General features: G+C 56.9%; 1 protein-coding gene across 2 annotated transcripts in view; it reads left to right on the forward strand.

Annotated features, from left to right (window-relative positions):
• The window catches only part of PRKCB (protein kinase C beta), an 89,035-nt gene that overhangs the window by 39,669 nt on the left and 29,772 nt on the right, over positions 1-19,594 (forward strand). For both annotated transcript variants that reach the window (XR_008439666.1, XM_053992326.1), the window contains exons 4-9: positions 5,623-5,734; positions 6,803-6,931; positions 14,116-14,272; positions 14,641-14,775; positions 16,025-16,121; positions 18,736-18,882. Coding sequence is in view for 1 of the 2 variants with exons in the window: in XM_053992326.1 (XP_053848301.1) it covers positions 5,623-5,734; positions 6,803-6,931; positions 14,116-14,272; positions 14,641-14,775; positions 16,025-16,121; positions 18,736-18,882 (777 nt within the window). In the remaining variant the exon portion in view is untranslated. The remainder of the gene's footprint in view (positions 1-5,622; positions 5,735-6,802; positions 6,932-14,115; positions 14,273-14,640; positions 14,776-16,024; positions 16,122-18,735; positions 18,883-19,594) is intronic.

Consider the following 19,594-nt stretch of genomic DNA (forward strand, 5'->3'; position numbering starts at 1 on the left):
GTTGGTGTGTGCAGAGAGAACCAGGGGGGAGCTGGTGCTGCACGCCTGGGGAGCAGAGCAGAATCCCTGGAGACCAGTGAAATGTCAGAGTCTCTGTCACTGCTGAGTGCCCCCACTCTGGGGTGTTTCTGTTTGAGCTGGTTGTGTTTGAACCTCCTGGAGGAGAGTGGGAGTGTGGCTGTGTGTTTAACCTTGGCAAGGCTGCCGAGCAGGAGCTTCCATCTGGGAGAGAGGACTAATTACACATGATAGTGTCTCCAAGCAGGGAAAAATGAAAGATTAATTGCTTCTTGCAGCAGGGAATGAGGCTGTGGCTGGAACCACTGGTGCTGCAGACGTGGGGCTGTGTTTGTGCTGCTCAGGTCTGCAGGCAGGGCAGGACTTTGGTTCCTCACTGATGTCCTGTGTTCCTGGGGTCTCTCCTGAAGGGAGAGCTGGTGAGGAGGGGCTGGCAGCCCAAAGCCCCCTCCCAGGGTGTGACTGACCCACAGCCAGGGTCTGTCTGACCCACAGTGAGGTCTCCAGGACCCAGAGTCAGCCTGTGTAATGTATTCCACTTGGCAAACCTAATTATAGCTGCAGCTATTAGTAGAATGCATAATTATTTAAATTGTAGGCAAAATAATCATTAAAATGACCTTCTTTGCATGATCCTGTTAAAGGTCATCTAATCAGGATGTGTTAATAAATATCAGAGCTGCTCTGGGAAGGCAACGGGCCAGTGTAGCTGCATTTCAGTTTTGTGTGTAAATTGTCCCCGTTGGTGGTGTGGGGAGAGGACTTCAGGAAGGATTCCAGGAGGGGTTTCTCCATGGAAAGGGCTCCACGCTGTGCCCCCAGGCCCCCTCTCACCCAGGTGCTGCCCCCGAGCACAGGGCCCTGATCCCTGCTCACAGTTCCCGTCCTTCTGGGCTGCCCTGGCCGGCGCTTTGGCAAATCCTCACAACCTTCCTGCAACTTGCTGCTTTCTGTTGTCCTGCTAATTAACTTCTCCAGCTCCCGTGCTGTGCCATCTGCCCCTGGAGCGAGGGCACCTGCTCGCTGCTCGGGCAGCCGCTGGCACTTCCCGTGGGATGAAGATGTCTCTGCCTTGCTCCCTCCCAGCACCTTCTGCTGCTCGCCCGGCCCCACCAGAGCCCGGCTCTTCCTCCTGCCAGGCTGCCATGGCTTCAGCCCTGCGCCTGAGCAGCTCTTCCCTCCTTGCCTCAGGGCTGGGCAGGGATCGGTTGGGTCCGTGCCCTTCCCGTGGCTCTGCAGGGCCAGGCCTGGGGCTGAGCTGGCTTTGTCCCTCCCTGGGAGGATGAGGAGGGTGATGAGGTGGGTGGTGCAGCCTGTGCCCAGCCGGGTGGCACCAGTCCTGCAGCAGGGAGGTGTCTGGGGGTCTCTGTGCTGTGCCAGCAGCTGGAGGCTGCAGGGAAGGAGCCCCGCTGTCCTGGAGGTGCGATGAAATGCCTCCCAAGGCACGTGTGAGGTAGCAAACATGTCTGAAGGATGTCGAGATGCAAACTGCTCTGGCAGAGCAGCTGGGCTTGGCGTTTTCCTGCTGCTGGGAAAGAGAGAGTGTTCTCTTTGGTGCTGGCAGCCGCAGCCAGAGGAGGACGGCTGTCATCCGTATCCCTGAGCAGCTGGCTGGCAGAGGTGAGATCCTTTGTCACTGGAATGCGTTTACTGCCGGGGGCAGGCTGTGCTTGACACGGGAGCAGCCCCAGCACGGTGCTGCTGCTGCTCCTTCCCCAGGAGCTGCCTCCTCTGCTGCTGCTGCCTCCGTCCTGCAGGGCCCCCGTGCCCTGGGAGCTCAGAGAGAAACGGCAGAGGAGCAGTCCTGCTGTCAGCAATGCCAGAGTGCCGGCAGGCTCCGAGGAGGAGTGGGGGTGGCAGGAAGGATGCTCCAGAATCGTGGGACCACGAGCTGGTTTCACCTGGCAGAGATTTTAAAGGCCACCAAGGGCCTGCTGGAGCCCCAACAGGACCTGTTCTGCTCTGGTGTGGACCCTCCCCTGGGCTCTGTCTGGGATTTACTGTGGCTCTTCTTGCCGACACAAGCACCCATCACCCTCGCTGCCTGCTCCATCACGCTGCTGCTGCTCCTTCCTTGCGTGGTTTTTGCTGGGGCTCGGAGCTTTTTCTCACCAGAGGTGTTTCCCAGCCCCGTGCAGGCAGGTGGGGCGCACGGCCAGGGCAGCACTGCCGGGCAGGGCTGGTCCCTGTCCCTGGTGGCTGCCCCCGAGAACAGCTCACACAGTGGCAGATGCCACCTGGAGCTGTCACCAGCCCTGACCCCCCTCCTGCAATCCGTGCTTTCCCTGGAAGGGGGGCCAGACCACTTCTGTCTGCTGTGGGTTGTGCCCTGCACGCTGAGGGGATTTTCCACACGGGAAATGTGGGGATCAAATGCGAGGTTTTGGGTTTATGTCCCTGCCAGAGTTTGTTGAGTGCAGGCAGTAAGCTGTGGCTGTGTTGTATTTGCTATTATGCTGTTTAAATCACTATGAAATTCACTTTAAAATGGTCTCTTCACATGAACTGTGCTAATTCTTCTTCAGCAGAGATAATTTAAAGCTTTCTCTGCAATGAGTCGGGGAAAGCAGCAGCCCCTAATCTTGAAGGCAAAGCCCTGTGTTCTGTCTAATGCAGCAAATGTGAGTGCAGAGGTTTCAAACACCCTTGGCTGTTGATGTGGGTCCAGCTGCCCCTTCCTGAGGCTCTGCTGCAGATTTGGAGCTCCAGTGCTCTGGGAGACCAGTGGCAGGGACACCTTCCACTGTCCCAAGCCCTGTCCAGCCTGGCCTTGGGCACTGCCAGGGGCAGCCACAGCTGCTCTGGGCACCCTGTGCCAGGGCCTGCCCACCCTCACAGGGAGGAATTTTTTTCTTATTTAGACAAGGAAACAGGAGAAACTCCAGATGTAATTAGTCAGGGATGGGCTATTGCAGGAGGTGCTGGTTCTGCAGAGGGAAGGGAAGGGAAGGGAAGGGAAGGGAAGGGAAGGGAAGGGAAGGGAAGGGAAGGGAAGGGAAGGGAAGGGAAGGGAAGGGAAGGGAAGGGAAGGGAAGGGAAGGGCCTTGCCATGCACTGGCTCTGCTCATGGTGTTTTCCAGCTCTGCTCCAAAGAAAGCTGTTCCTGCCCCGTTCTTCAGGCTGGCTCAGCGCTGGTGGGGGAGGAGAAGAGCCTTTTCTTTTCTTGGCAAACTTCTTTTTAACCATTCTTGTTTTAAGTCTCAGCATCTGCATACGCAGTGTTCTCGTCAGTCCTGTCTCCGTGGTACAAAAATAGTCTCTTTGTACAGCCTTGCTCAGAAATGATCCCCAGAATTGCCAGTTTCTGGCACTTTCTGAGGCGCTGGTCAAGGTGACACAAGCCCCTCTCAGCCAGAGCCCAGCAGCTCTTCCCCTCCAGGCCTGGCTGCTCCATCACTCTGCAGCTTTGGCTCTGCCCCTGTGGGTGTGAGTGCCTCAGAGCAGGGGCTGGGAGCAGAAGGTGAACCCCTGCTCTGGGCTCTGCTGCTCTGGGGAACCCAGCCTGCTTTGACACTTTCCTTTTCCAGCTCCGGCTTCTCGAACTCTGGGTTCCAGTGGGAATTCAACATCCCTCGCACGGAGTGGGAACTGTCTCCTTTCACACAAAGCTTGTGTTTTTTATGAATGACTGACGCTCTGCCTTGCCTGAAGAGGAGTCTGTGCTGCTGGGAGGGATTGCAGCAGCTCGGGGGCGATGCCTCGGGTGTCATACGCTGGCACGTGGCTGCTGCCCCCGTGTCCCCCGCCCCGCCTCGCTGCCGAGGGCACCTGGGGGTGCAGGTGCCGTGCCTGGGGGCTCTGCAGGATGCAGGACCGGGCAGCCAGAGAGCTCCTCTCTCCCAGGCCACTGGCAAGGGAATCAGGATCACAGCATGGTTTGGGTTGGAACTTTCCAGACCATCTCAAGGTTGAGTCCCGGCTGCCTCTTGGCTGCCTGCCCCGGGTTCCATGGGGAGAAACTCCCCCCCACCTCCTGTTCTAGCCTAAAATCCAGGCTTAATTTCTCTGCTCTTCTATAAATGTGTGAGGAATGCAAAAGGCTTTCAGACGTGCAGAGTCACTGACAGAACTGACTGCTTGGGTGTCCAGGGGACAGGTTGATTGTGACCCCTTGTCCCCTCAGCCTCCCGTGCCATGCTGCCAGCTGGAGCCACGCTGGGAGCTGTGTCTGCAAGCAGCTTCCTTGGGGTAAAATGTGAGGTATTTCCAGTTTCAGTGCCTTGGCTGAAGCCTGTGCCCGATCCCTGGCACGGCACAGACCAAGTTAAAGGAAGCTCTGTTGGTTTTCCCCCTCAGGTGCCATTGGGGTGCTGAGCACTAAAGCAGGATGTTGGTGGTTAAGGCAGCTGGAAGCTCCAATGCAACAGTGCTGGGAAATTAATTTCAGGGGGATGGAATGTATTGGCGGTGATGTTATAGCTCGCTTCTGATTCCACTCTTTATTTATTTACTCCGCTCGCAGTGCCCTGAAAAGGTGTCTTTGCTAATGCCTGGGCAGCTTTCCAGGCCATTAAAAAGCTGCTCAGCTCGAATGACAGAGCCAGGAGCTGAGCCTCATCCCTAACCCTTAAACAATTAACGTGAGATGAAACCAAGCTGCTCCTGTGGAACCTTCCCCCTGCCTGTGCTGCCCCTGGGGTGTGAGCCCCAGCAGCTCCCTCTGCCCAGCCCCACTGCTCCAGGCTCTCCTGAGCTCCCAGGATTGTCCTCCCTTGCACAGAACACGCCAAGAAAGGCCAAACCCTTGCTCTGCCTCAGAGCTTTGTTCCAGTGCTGGCTTCTGTCTCACTGTTGAGAAGCTGTTTCTTCTGGAAGTTTTCTCTGGCACAGGTACCCAGAGCAGCTGTGGCTGCCCCTGGATCCCTGGCAGTGTCCCAGGCCAGGCTGGACAGGGCTGGGAGCAGCCTGGGACAGTGGAAGGTGACCCTGCCATGGCAGGGGTGGCACTGGGTGGGATTTAAGGTCCCTCCCAACCCATTCTGTGATTCCACGATTTGGGTTTGTTTGGCTCTAACTCCTGTTGACCCTTGCTGGAGCCCAGGAGTCTGCCCAGTGCCTGCACAAGGGATGAAGGGATAAACTGGGCTCTGCTGGGTCTGCACCCTCTGCTGCTGGGCAAAAATCTGCCCTTGCTTTTAAGAAAGCTTAAAAAAAAGTATCCCCTAAGCAGCTTGAATGCCTGGGAGTGTGAGGGGAGGGCTGGCACCAGAGCACAAGAGATGTTTCCTGGGCAGGCTTCATACAGATGGAATCATGGGTGGTTTTTCCTGCTCTGCGTGGAAGCTGGGCAGTGTCCAGCCCTTCTGTTGGTTCGTGCCTACCAATTTCACCTGGTGTTTTCCATGCTAAGACTGAGTTATTGAAAAACAGTCAATCCCCAGCCAAGCCAGTGCATTGCTTTTCCATTGTTATGGCAACACAGATGAAGAGGAATAAAGCTGGATCCTGGTGGTTGCTGGAAAAGGTCCCCACGAGTCGGTGGCAGTTGACTGAAGTCCATTAGCAGCACCTCCGGAGCCAGCTGGCACTGGGAATGGCAAGAGCAGGGCTGCCTTGCCAACATTTGCTGCAAGTTCATAATCTTTGCCTTTGTTTTCCTCCCAGGATCCCCGGAGCAAACACAAATTTAAAATCCACACGTACTCCAGCCCCACCTTCTGTGACCACTGCGGGTCGTTGCTGTACGGGCTCATTCACCAGGGGATGAAATGTGACAGTAAGTGCCCGACGGGAGCGGGGCTCGGGCAGCCCAGGGTGCGGGGCTGCAGCAAGAGCCCTCTGCCAGCGCTGGGGAGCACGAGTGGGCACGAGTGGGCACCTCCCCACCCGGTGCGGGCAGTCCCCGCGGCTGCTGCAGGGAGAGGGGAGGGAAAGGCGCTGGCTTGGGGGGAACCTCTGCAGCAGCATCCCCCCGCATCCCTTCGTACACATCCCCCGCTGCGGCAGCATCCCCCCAAAAGTCCTCTCCAGAAGCACCCCCACAGCAGCATCGCCTGCAGCGTCCTTGCAGGGTCCGCCCTCCCCTGCATCCCCCGCTCCCCCCGCAGCATCCCCGCAGCCTCGCCCTCCCCGCGCCGTTCTCCAGCGCTGGCTCCGAGTGACACCCCGTGGCCGCGGCCGCGCGGTGCCGCCGCCGCTCCCGGCGCTGCCAGCGGGGGAATCGCTGCGCACGGAGCAGAACACGGGGGCTGGAAGCAGAGGGAAAGGATGGAATCGGTAATTTTCCAAGTTAATCCTGTACCGTTCCTATTTAAGGGGACTGGGACATGCGGCATGTGCTCGGCTGCTCCTTGCTCAGGGATGGGGAAGCTTGGCTGGCTGGGAACAGCTTCTTCCTTAGAACCTTGGGAATCTCGCCAAGGGGAAGTGAGCTGCTTTAAAATGTAAATACGGCTATATGTATCTCTATAGATAGATGGATCTTCATGCCTCTCTATATAGACACACGGGTAATTTTTAATGCCCCTTTTTGGCTCCTGCTGCATCCAGCTGAGCACCCTGGGGGTGGTGGAAGAGAATTTTAACGAGTCAGCAGAACTCAAGCAGTTTAACAAGGGCCCAAAGCCCTGGGGTCTGTCAGGCAGGACCCAGAGCTGCTGGCAGGGGGCTCCTGTGGCTCCCAGGCTCTGCGGAGTCTCCAGCTGCCCTTGAAGCTCCATTTGCTCCGTGTTCATCCCACAGTCCCTCACAAGGTCCCGGTTTAAAAGGAGGGCAGGTTGTCCCCGTGCCCTCCTCAGCCCTGGCAGCGGTGGCAGGGTGCTGAGTGTCCCCTCGTGTCCCACAGCCTGCATGATGAACGTGCACAAGCGCTGCGTGATGAACGTGCCCAGCCTGTGCGGGACGGACCACACGGAGCGCCGGGGCCGCATCTACATCCGGGCCGACATCGACAAGGACGTGCTCACCGTCGTAGGTACGTGGTGCCAGGGGCTGCCCGCCAGCCCAGTGCCCGCTGGCAGTGCCAGGAGCCCCAGCAAGGCAGGACAGGGCTTTGAGCCTCCTCTGGCAAAGCCTGGCTGGGGCTCCAGGGCTCCGTGAGTTGATGGCACTTCCAGGCACGGACTTTTCAAAGTGGTTTTTGATGAAGAATTTCAGCATCTGCAGCACCCTGGGGAGGGTGTGGTTTGTGGCAGTCTCTAGAGGCTTTTGCCACCTGGATTCTGAGTTCCCAGGGGATAATGCTTCCCCATGACCTATAAGCGCCTCGCAAAGCATTGAGCCACGTTCCTGTGGAGTCTCTTGTCCCCAGCGCGGGGCCACCAGAGCGAGCTGTGGCTCTGGGGGCTGCTGGAGCAGTGCCAGCGGGTGGGAGGCAGGGATTGCAGCCTGTGGGCACGGCCGTGCCATCCCCGCGGCTCTGTGCTGCAGCTGAGCCGGTGCCGGGCTGGAAGGAGGCTCCTGCCCACACGGGCACCGGGCAGCCCCGGGCGCTGCGGCTCCGCAGGGGCGGCCGAGCTGTCGCGGTTATTCCCGGATGAGTCAAAGCCAGGGGTGTGAAGTGCCCCTGAGTGGGGGGGGACCCCGGCTGGGACACCCGTGGCGACACCGGATCCTTCTCCGTCGTCCCACCGCCCTCGGCTGGCTCTCCCGCAGGAGTCTGCTTTCCCACATCCTGTCACAGCGGAGGAGCCGTGACATCGCCGGGGTCTGTGGCTGTGGGATGGGGGTGGCTCTGTGCCATCCCGTGGTGCTCCTCACCGCTCTGATGGGTGCTTGCCACCCCGGGAGAGCCGCCAGGAGCGTTCTCAGGAAAAACATCGAGTTGTTGAAAATGTTAATGAAAATTTGAAAGAAGTTGTGGAGGACTTTATAATTTTTTTGTTGTTGTTGTGTTTGTCCTTAAAGGAGAGCCTCAGTGAACCAGGCAGAACTGTTTGCAGGAGTCCTGCTTCCCAGGCACCCTCCTGAAGGTTGGACATAGTGATCTTGGAGATCTTGGTGATCCTGGGGGCCTTTTCCAACCCTAATGATCCTGTGGCTCCCTCCAGCCTCCCTCAGATGCCAGTGGGGTGCAGATCTCACCCTGCTGCTGGCACCACAGGCTCCCTGGTGCCGTGTTCCCACCGCTCCAGGGGCAGGGAGGAGCTCCCCAGCCCCGCTCTGTGCAGCTGGATTTTCATCTCTTCAGCTGGGTTTGAAAGGCTGTTTTATTTCTGGCCCGTTCTGGAGGTGTTGGTGAAAATGTGTCAGCTGTTGGCTTTTCCAGAAAGGAAGGGAAGCGTGCTGAGCTCTCCAGAGTGGAGTGGGAGTGCTTTGGGAGAGGAGAGCTGGGCACTGGGGAGCCCAGATGGCCCCCAGAGCACAGGTGGGCACCCAGCCCTTGGGAGATGGAGCCACCCAAGGCTGTGCTGGCACTGCTGAGGAGCCACCTGGAGTCCTGGGGCAGCTCTGGGCCCTCACAACAGGGACACCGAGGGGCTGGAGGGTGGCCAGGGAAGGGAACGGGGCTGGGGAAGGGGCTGGAGCACCAGAAGAGGCTGAGGGAGCTGGGAAGGGGCTCAGCCTGGAGAAAAGGGGGATCAGGGGGGACCTTGTGGCTCTGCACAGCTCCTGCCAGGAGGGGACAGCCGGGGGGGTCGGGCTGTGCTCCAGGGAACAGGGACAGGAGGAGAGGGAACGGCCTCAGGCTGGGCCAGGGCAGGCTCAGGGTGGATATTTGGGAGAATTTCCTCCTGCAGGGGCTGCCCAGCCCTGGCACGGCTGCCCAGGGCAGGGGTGGAGTCCCCATCCCTGAGGGGATTTAACAGCCCTGTGCATGTGGCACTTGGGGACACGGGACAGTGGTGGCCTTGGCCGTGCTGGAGCAACGGCTGGACTGGGTGGACTTGGAGGAATTCCCGCAGGAGCCGCCCTGGCAGCGCCGGGGGGCACAGGGGGCACGCTGGGGGCAGAGCCAGGCTGCCTGCGAGCAGCTCGCTGCTGGGAAATGCCCTTTGCAGCTTTTCTGCAGGAATCCAGCGCCGGGCGGAGGGGGAGGCAGCGCTGCCCGGGGCGAGCCCGCTCTGCTGCTGCTGCTCGGGAAAACGCGGCTGCTGCCGCTGCTGGGGGAGATCTTCTCGCAGCGGGGATTTGGGAAGCCTTGCGGCGGCCGGAGCATCCCGGCTGTGCCGGGAGAAGCGCCGGGCGCGGCGGGGCCGGTGCCTGCAGGCGGCAGCACGGGCACGGCCAACGCCGCTTTGATTTTCCCTTCCAGCTGACAAATCCAACAGGGATTTGCCATAAGCTCTTCAGCTCTGTGCTTTTCCCCTCCCTTACTCTGAGTTTTTCCCCTTCTCTTTGTAAAGCCAGTCTTCCCCTCCCGATGGGAAACAGATTTTCAGGGAATAACTGAGTCCTGGAATGGCTTGGATTGGACGGGACCTTAAAATTCATCTCCAAAGCTCGTGGGCAGGGAGACCTTCCACTGTCCCAGGCTGCTCCAAGCTCCATCCAGCCTGGCCTGGGACACTGCCAGGGATCCAGGGGCAGCCACAGCTGCTCTGGGCACCTGTGCCAGGGCCTGCCCACCCTCCCAGGGAGGAATTCCTTCCCAATATTTGCAATGTGGGATGAGTCGCTGAGGCCCTGGTGCAGGAGACAGACACCCAGGGCATTGCCTGGCTGCTGTGGGACAGGAGCAAATGCACCTTCACATCCCTGACCTGCTCTGGGCTTTGATCAAGTGTCTTATTAGTGGGAAAAGGCTGTGGAATAAAGTAAGAAATCCAGCAAATGAACGTGGCATGGAGGCCTTGCACAGTTCTGCCTCCGTAGCAGCAAAGCTTGCAGGGCAGATTATGCTGAGCCCGTGGTGTTAAGGGCCCTGGGTATCAGCCTGGGAAAGGGAGGGCTGGGAGCATCTCAGGGGGCTGGGGGTGCACCACAGCCACGGCTGCTCCAGGCTGGAGCTGTCTGCAGGGCTCTGTGCACGCCTCTGAACCTGAGGCAGCTCTTCCCAGCACAGCTGGGGCTGCCCCGTGCCAGAGCATCCCTGCGTCTCAGGGACGTGGGCTCAAGGGAGGGGGCCAGAGAGGGACAGAGGTTAAAAGGGGCGAGGAGGCAGAAGTGCAGGGTCTGTGCTGTGGGCACTGGGGAATCTCCAGCGTGGCCTGTGCCCCGTGTGTGTGTGTGGAGCAGAGAGTGCCCCGTGCTCCTCCTCTCCCTCGGGGATCTCCTTGTGCCGATGTTCCCGGCGGTTCCTGCCCAGCCGAGCCCCCCCCTCCCGCAGCCCTGAGCCTCCCGGTGCTCCTGGGGCACCGGAGCTTCCCTCTTTACCGACCTGATGAGGGAAAACAGTGACCAAAACTGAAACCAATTATGCTGATTAGATAAACGAGCTGGAAGTGCGGTAATTAATAATCACCGGCCCATGCAGATGCAGCTGTAACGAGTCCTGTGCCTTTTCCATTGTATGAGCATGTGCAAATACATTCATAGCAGAGCATTAATTAAATGTTTTCACTCACGAGGGTGTTAATCTGAGTGCGGGGTGCTGATGGGATGGGGCTGCTCCTGCCCAGGGCTGTTGCTGCTGCTGCAGGGGGAAGAGGAGTGCTGCAGGTCAGCCCGAGAGCCCTCCCCTCTCCAAAATCCCATCAAGAGCTGTGGAATCCAGGGCCAGGGGAGGTGATGGGCTGGGATGAGGGCGTGGAGCTCTGACCTTGCAGGGACCCAGGCTTTGGAAGGGTTTTCAGCAGATCCATAGAATCCTGGAATGTTTTTTTTTTAAAAAAAACCCATCCAGCACCAAGCCCTTGCCATGGGCAGGAACACCTTCCCTTGGAGCAGGCTGCTCCAAGCCCTTGAACCCTTCCGGGGCTGTGACAGCCACAGTGTCCCTGGGACAGCTGTGCCAGGGCCTTTTCCCTTTGAGGGCAGTGGGAAGAAGAACTTCCTGCTCTGGAGAGCCTCAGAGAGGAGGGGGCAGGACGTGACAGCCCACGGGAGCTGCTGGAGAGCGGGGCAGGAGTGGGTTTGTTGTGGGCTTGCCTTTAATTTCACATCAAAGAGAACCCCACGTGGCAGATTTAGGAAATCACTTGCTGGGGTTTATTTATCCAGGGTATTTATCTTGCCTTCCCTGGGAGGTGGGGAAAGGTGTGCCCTGCTGCCAGAGCCACAGAGAGCCCCTGGCCTGACCTCGCTCGTGCTTCGGGCTCTGGCAGACTGATCTGCTCCCACGTTCTCCAAGGGACACGTGGCTGTCTCTTCCCAAACTCCGCAGTTACGGCTGCCAGAGTCATTCAGAGATTTGCTCTGAACCATTATTGAGGAGCTACTGCAAACTTTGCAGGATGAATTCAACCATCACTCACCCAGCTCTGCCTGCCCTGGCCCTGCCAGGCAGGGTGGTGACGTCTCCTTCCCGTGGCGGTGCAGCCGTGTCCCCACTCTGTGTGGAGGAGGGGGGCACTGCCAGCACTGCCCCCCTGAACCCCCCACTCCAGACATGCCCAGGACGTGCCAGCACCTCGCCCTGACCATGGCCTGAGCCCACACTGGCAAATCCTTGGCCACACTCGGAACCCAGAGTGATTTAGGGCTTGCTTTAAAAGCGATCATCATATTCTTACTCATCACTGTTAATAATGATGTTATTGCTTCTTAATGATGCACAAAACTGTCAGGATATGAGAGATATAAAACTATTTTACATCAGATTTAACTGTCAAATAACTGCCATAAATGTTGGTGGGGAGCGCTTCTCCCCTGCCGTGAGGTATCGCTGCTGTGCCGCTCCAGGTTTCTATTTTTCCTTCACTTAATTGTTGATTTCTGCTTGAAAAGTCAGGAAGTTTCTTAAGGTCAAGCAGAAGCATTTTGGTTTTTTTTTAAATGAACAGATAAAATTATTCCCATTAATGAAATTCGGAGGTCTGCACGCTGAGATAATAACATGAGGTAATCAAATCTCATGCTTCAGGGCATAAACTGATTAACTGCGAGGGCCAGGGACGGCTTCTCGCGTTCCTTAGGGCAGCGTGATAAACAACAGAGGGCTGTGCATGGGCCTCCAGAGGCTGTGCTGGGACAGCGAGGCAGCAGCGGGGTCCCCGCGGTCCCGTGTGACATCAGTGTCTCCTCCCAGTGAGGGGACACCGAGTGGCAGCCCAGAGCCTCTCGCAGCCCTGGGCTCCTCCTGCTGCTCGCACGATGCTCCTGCTGCCCCTGGGGCAGGAGGAGGGCGAGGTCGGTCCCAGTGCCCTGCCCTGGCGCTGCCATCGCCGTCCCGTCACTGCCCACGGGCTGTCCCTGAGGCTCCCCGTGCTGCGGGCGGGCAGGGGGCACTGAGGACACGTTTTCATGGTGGTTTTAAAGCCAGGAAGGTGATAGGAGGCAGGAGGAGCCCGGGGTGGGGTGTGGAGAGGCCCCGGTTCAGCAGGGCACTGGGAGCATCGTTCCCCATGCCCTGCCAGCACCGGGGGGCACAGGGCGCCCCAGAGGGTGGCACTGGATGGGCTTTAAGGTCCCAGGAGCCGATGACCCTGTGGCAGCATCCCTGGCTGTCGCCCTGGTTATCAAGAGTTTTCTAAAGCCTTCTGAGTTTACGTTCTTGTAGAGAACTTTCTCACACAACTTTCTGTAAACAACCTATTGTTTTGCATTCTTTCATAGAGGCGGAGAAATTTGATGTACAGGTAGTTTGTCCAGTGTCGTTGGAGAGGTGGCACGTTCACCCTCCAATCCACTGGCACCTTTTGAGAACTATAAAAGATTGGAGTCAGAAAAAATAAACGAGTCTCTTCATCGTGACCAAGGCTGTGCTGCGTCGTTTTTGCTTGTGTCCTCTGGTGACACCCGGCTGTCCCTCGTGCCGCGGTCGGGGCAGCTTCCCCCACGCTCACACCCCTCCCGTCCCACAGGCTGCCCTCGGGGCTGTCACGTTTGACAAATGAGCTCGTTTATAAATGCACAGTTGAATTTTGGCTACGAGCTCGATTCCGTGGAGCTGGGAATTGGGCAGTGCTTCGGGAGGACAGCAATAGATGGCAGATTTTGGGGAGTTAATTTGCTTTTCAAAGCTCTCTGGTTCCCAAACCTCATCAGAAATTCCTTACTGGTGACTTGGGCACTGGGCAATTGGTTTCACTGTTCTGGCCCTGAAAGTACCTTGGGCCATCCTGTGGTGCTGCACACGCAGCTGGGGCTCTCTCCTCCTCCTCCTCCTCCTCCTCGTGGGATTAGGGGTGAAGCTGAGCCCCCGTGAGCCTCACAGCAGAGCTGCTGTGGGACCTGCTGGGATTTCAGGCTGCTCCCAACACGGCAGGACCCTCTGTGCCCGATCCCTGGGCTGTGTGTGGGCCTGGGGAGGGGGCTCTGCTCTGGGCTTCCTTGCAAACAGTTTTTCCCCAGGTTATGGCTCAGCTCCATCCTGACCCATCAGACTTCCCATCTCTGATATCTCTGCCCAGCCTGGGGGAAGATAAGATCCCTCTCCTGGCAGACAGACCCTTCTGGACTTAATCTGGGTGAAGAGTCTCAGCTCAGCTTGGCTGTATTTAATTTGTCCAAGCTGCAATCCAATTAGAAGCAGCTGAGTCACCTCAGGTTTGCTCTTCCCACTCTGCTCCTGCTTCCCGGAGGAGATGCTGGCCCCAGAGCCGGGCCATGCTGCCCAGTGGGCAAGTGATGGTGCCCGTGGGCATCCCCAGCGCCCACAGGAGGCCCCAGGGGGCAGCTGGGTGCTGGATTTGGGTGCTGCTGTGGTGCCTTTGGGTTCCTGCTCACACCTCACCTCCCTCACGTCGCTGTTCCCACTCCTCGAGGAAAGCTCCAGCCCCAGGCCCCCACACATCAGTGCAATTCTGCTTCCCAAGGGGCAGGAGGAAACAAATCAGCTTTACGCTGCTTAAAACCGAGAGCAAACAACACATCAGCCTGTCAGAAAGTAAAAATAATCTCCTGAGTCGACCCTGCAGCCTCCCCCATCCACGAGAGCCGCGTGTGCTCGGCGTTAATTATGTTGTTCTTCATGTAATGCCCATGTCTGCACAGATCCAGTTTAATTCTGCTTTTAATCACTATTTTCACACTTACTCTTGGCACACAGGGAAGTTGTCAGTTGTTGGGTATTTTTATAGCTGGAATACTGAATTTAATTCTTTTTCTCTTCCCCAGTAAGAGATGCTAAAAACCTAGTTCCTATGGACCCTAATGGCTTGTCAGATCCCTACGTGAAGCTTAAACTAATCCCTGACCCCAAAAACGAAAGCAAACAGAAGACCAAAACTATCAAGTGCTCCCTGAATCCTGAGTGGAATGAGACATTTAAATTGTAAGTACAAGGAGAACGTTTAAATTTGTAAAGTGAATTTTCTCACCACCAAGAATTAACGGGACTTTATTTGCTCTGATTTAATTATTCAGAGGCATTGAGCTGATTCAACTGAGAAGTGATTCTTTTTGTTCTCTAAGTGACACAGAAGCACTCAAAGCTCTGCCCTGACCCTGCTCAGAGCAGAGTGTGTCCGGGCAGGGGCTCCGTGTGGATGGGGTGTGCCTTGGAAATCAGTGTTGGAGGCCTCAGCAGGCCTTGAGGACCATCCCTTCCCTTTGCACCCGTGTCCTTGTGGAGCAGGGGGGGCACGGTGGTGAGGGAGCAGCTCAGGGTAAACCCCTCCCTTCTCCCTTCCTCTCTTGCAGCCAGCTGAAGGAGGCAGACAAAGACAGGCGGTTGTCTGTGGAGATCTGGGACTGGGATCTGACCAGCAGGAATGATTTCATGGGCTCCCTGTCCTTCGGGATCTCTGAGCTGCAGAAGTCAGGAGTGGATGGATGGTGAGATGTGACTGTTTTATCACCCACACAAAGCAGCCCAGGGCGTTTGTAGAAGGGAGTGTGGCAGCCCCTCAGCCCTCACCAGCGTCCCTCTGCTCCAGCCGCCCGTCCCAGCTCCGTGGAAGGTGCTGCTCCACCTCTGGGGCTGCTGGGGGTCACTGCTGCCATGGGGGGTGTCTGTGTGGCACCAGGGCTGCCCGGGCAGTGGCTGAGTGCCCAGCGTGGACTGGCTTTGGGTGCCCTCCTCCAGGCCTCAGGCTGGGGGTCTTGGGCAATGGAGAGGAGGATTTAGGTGGGCTGGGTGCCCACTCCTGGGCAGAGCTGGGGTGCTCCCACTGCTCCCAGCCCTGTCCTGCCCCCTCTCAGCTGGGCACAGCGCCTGGCACAGTGGCACTGTGCTGGTCACCTGCCAGGCCCTGATGAGGACAGGGCTCCTGCTCTGGAAGCTGTCCCTTGCCGAGTTGCCAGCCTGCTGTGGGGGTGTGTGTGCCACACACTGCCAGCTCCTGACGCAGCCCAGAGCCCGAGCACCTCCCAGCCCGCTAAAAAGCATGGAAGTGGAGATCTGGGCAGTTTTCCTTGTCACAGTGCTGGCTGGAGTAAACTGCAGGAGAAGGAGCCCTGATCCATATTTCAGATCTGAACAACTGCAGTTACTGCAGGACACGAGCTCGAGGGCAGAGCCTGTGCCTGGGCTCTGCTGCTTTGTCCTGGAGCAGCCTCTGGGATCACACCCAGCCAGGATCCAGCCTGGCTGCACATCTGTGCCCCCAGCAGGGTGAAACTCCTGAGATCCGAGTGCCGTTCCCATGGTTTTGGTAATTGCTGCTTAAGCTTTCCTCCTGCTCTGGAGGAGCATCCTGTCTGCGTGCTCGGGGTTGGCAGCGCCAGCCCGGCACTGGCACGTGCCACGTGCTGTCCTCGTGGGGCAGCTGATGGAAGGGGCACTGCCCACGCCTGTGCCCGTGGCTGTCACGAGAAACACGAGCTTGGCTGTGGCTCTGGGCTGCTTTGGCAGCCACACCAGCGCTCTGTGTGCCCTCCACAGCAGGCAGGGCATGCACGCCCCGGGCTCTGGGGTCCCCAGCACAGACAGGGACCCAGAAACATCCCCCCGGCCACTGAGGGACTGGGGCTTGCCCAGGGGGATCTGCTGACCTGGGAAGGGTCCCTGGATGCTGGGCCACGGGGGCAGAGCTGTGCTGGAGCAGGGGGGAGCCCCTGACCCACGTTCTCTCTGTCCCTCCAGGTTCAAGCTGCTCAGCCAGGAGGAGGGCGAGTATTTCAACGTCCCCGTGCCCCCCGAGGGAGAAGAAGGAAACGAGGAGCTGAGGCAGAAGTTTGAGGTGAATTGATTTTCCTTGGACTCAGGGGTTTTCCTCGCTGCCTGCCTGCCTGCTGTGCCCTCGGGAAGGGTTTTCCCTGCCAGCTCTTCCCCTGGCAGGGCAGGGAACGTGGAGAGGGCTCCAACTGCCCAAAGAGGCTCCAAGGAGAAATGTCTATTTACTACTTAATAAGCCATGGAAGTTCTTGCTGAATGATTGATCCAGACATTGCTGAATGAGCAGAAATTTGCCATTTTTCAGTGTAGCTGAAGTCTCCACAGAGCCCCGGGAATGAGCGTGGTGCATCTGGAGACTCACGTGCAATGAGCCATACAGAAATAAGAGAGTTGCCCTTATGGTTCTCAGCATGAACTCTGTAATTGTAGCAGAGACTGGAGAGTTAGCTCCTGTTCTCCCTTCTTTTTTATCTTATTTATACACAACTTTCCTGAATATCCAAGGAAGGACAGTTCTAATACAACAGCTGGCTACAACCGATGGCTTTTGGCTCTACAAAGAACCAGCAGCTGGCTCTTGTTGTGTCTCATGGCGTTCCAGTGGTGTCAGAATGGTCTGGGCAGTCAGATGATGAGTGAGCTGTCCTCAGGTCAGAAAACACATTGTGCAGAGGTGCCAGAGCACAGCTGTGCCCTCACCTTGCTGGGTGTTCCCCACTCCTCCTGTGGAGGCAGTCGGTGTCCCAGGCAGGGAATCCCCTTCCAGCAGCTGCTGGGAGTGAGGAGTGAGGAGTGAGGAGTGAGGAGTGAGGAGCGGAGTGTGCCGGAGCCTGGGACGTGCCGGGGTCACACCAGTGCCTGTGGAAATCCCAGAGACTGCTCTGTCCCTGTTGGGCACAAAATGAGTGCACAGAAGCTTGGGAAGTTCAAAAGAGAAAAAGACACCGTTTTATTTAAACATCTGGTGTTTATAGAATTCCAGAGGTGGCCGTGGATTGGAGGATGGAATTGCCACCTCTCCAACCACACTGGTCCAAAGATCAATCCATCATTTCTCTCCACCCACAGAGAAATATGAAAACTATTCTATTTATACATGACACTGTGTGGGAACTCTGACTCTCAAATCTGTAAACATTATCAGAAGGCTAAAGAAGTTTTATGAGAACTTTAAAAATTTCAATAAAACTATAAAAGAAAACTTAACACTTTTAAAATTCAAGGCAACAGCGCTCCTCAGGTTTGCAGTGCCGGAGCTGCTCCGATGCTCTGAGGTGCTGCAGGTGACCTTGAGTGGGGAATTCTGCAGCCTGGAGAACCTTGTGAGAAGCAATTAGCAGCAGCAGAGGCTTGAGATTCCCCGGGAGGTGCTATCTGCAGGGGCTGCCAGCAGCAGCCAAATTGAGCCGCCGGGATCGGGCTAATGGAATTTCACGCTAGGCTGAGCTCGGCACAGGCCTCACACTGCCACACGTTTCTGCAAATGAAAGGAGAATAAATCCTGAGAGAGCCTTTAGGGGAGGAGGATCAGCACATCACAGCCCCTGGCCTGGGGAGGAGGCACCCGGCCACTGCTGGGCTCTGCTGTTTCAAAATGGGGGCTTTGTGAGGGTCCTCTGTGGCACATTTCTCTCTCTCTGGATTTTTCATTGAAGTACACAGAGAGAAATGAAAGAGAAAACAATTTCTATTACTACTCCTTGTTTTTCTCTTATAAAATATACTTTAAAAATTATTTACCTAAAACAAATACTTAGTTAAATCATAGTAAATTGTTTAACCCTAATAACCAATCAGATATGTCTAAACTCTCGAGAGAGGGTCACAAGTTATAAGTTAATTAAATATAATAGTTAGAAAAAGTAGCATGTAGTTTTTAGTATCCTCTTTTATATAGTATATTCATGCATTATAGCACAATTATAATAAAGAAATCATTCAGCCTTCTGAACTGGAGTTAGACATCATCATTCTTCCCATCAGGTTTGCCGACATCTACAACAGTCCCGAGGGAGCAGCTGTGCTGGCCAGGGGGGCAGGAGGGGCAGGAGGGGCTGTGTGTCTGTCTGTCTGTCTGTCTGGCAGGGCAGGAGGGGCTGTCTGTCTGCTCAGGAGGCTTTCTGCTCTGCACTGTTCCAAATGGATTCGTGGCTTCCTCTGTGGTTCCCTCCAGGATCAGATACAATCACAGAACGTCTCACACGGGAGGGACCACGGGGCAGTAACGGATGCGGAGCTGGATAAAAAGTCCCATGTTTTACCTTAATGTATTTCTATTCACCTCTCTTTTCCTGGAGAGGAAGAGACAGAAGGCAGGTTTTGCCCCAAAAGAGCTTCTTTAGCCTGTTTGCCATGCCATGGACACGGTGTAGGGTAGCATGGCAGGCTGCAGTGTCCCACTGGCACGGGCAGAGGGGTGACCACGGGCACAGGGGATTCCCAGTTGCTCTGGCAGAGGTTAACTGGGAGGCAGCAGAGCAGGACTGGTGACTTCTCCAGTGCCTTCCTTGGTGCTGTCCCCATCACGCCCATGGGAAAGGCTCCCAACGCTCAGGGTTTGTCAGCTGGGAAAGAGCTGCTGAGGTGGGATTTTGGGAGCACCCACTGGGTTTATAATGCCCATTCTCCCTGCTGTCCCCAGTAACGTTTCCCTCCCTGCCCCATCTCCACCTTCGCAGAGAGCCAAGATTGGAGCGGGGTCCAAGGCTGCGGACGAGAAGACAAGAAATGCCATTTCCAAACTGGACAACAACGGCAGCCGGGACCGCATGAAGCTCTCGGATTTCAACTTCCTGATGGTGCTGGGAAAAGGGAGCTTTGGCAAGGTGAGCCTCCCCTCGTGTCTGCACCGGGCACTCCCAGTGGTGACTGGGAGCACTGGTGGCACGGCGCTGGCAGCCCAGCTTGGCTGCCCCCGTGTCCCAGCGGGGAACACCGGAGATGTCTGGTGAGACCAGCACAAATCCATCCTTTTGGGAAGCAGGGGATGAGCTGTGTCTTTAAAGCTCTTTTTCGTTTGGTTGCTGTTTTCTTCTTCTCCAATAATTACAAATATATGGGAACATTTTAATTAACTCCCCAGACCGGTTGTGAGCAGTAACAGAATTTCATTCTCCTGGTAATTATGTGACTTGGAGCCTTCCTTTTTCTTGGGGTCTTGCCAAGTCTCTTGATTTCCTTTCGGGATCCCAGTGCTCCAGGGAACGCTGGGGCTCTGCAGGAGGTGGGTGCAGTGTTTGCAGGTGTGAGGGCTGGCCCAGCCCCACTGCCATTAGTGAATTGCCTTAATTGCAGGGACTATTGCTGTGCCTGCAGGCTCATTCCTCGGGCAGGTAGCAGAGGTGAGGAGGGTGTGCAGGGATGCTCCCCTGAGCACAGGGGCGCGGCAGGAGCATCCCTTCCTTCCCAGGCTGGCACTGGAGCTCTGGGAGGTCCCATCCCTTCCTTCCCAGGCTGGCACTGGAGCTCTGGGAGGTCCCATCCCTTCCATCCCTTCCTTCCCAGCCTGGCATTGGAGCTCTGGGAAGTCCCGGCTTC

Source organism: Vidua macroura, chromosome 16 (assembly GCF_024509145.1).
Source record: "Vidua macroura isolate BioBank_ID:100142 chromosome 16, ASM2450914v1, whole genome shotgun sequence".
Lineage (NCBI taxonomy): Eukaryota > Metazoa > Chordata > Aves > Passeriformes > Viduidae > Vidua > Vidua macroura.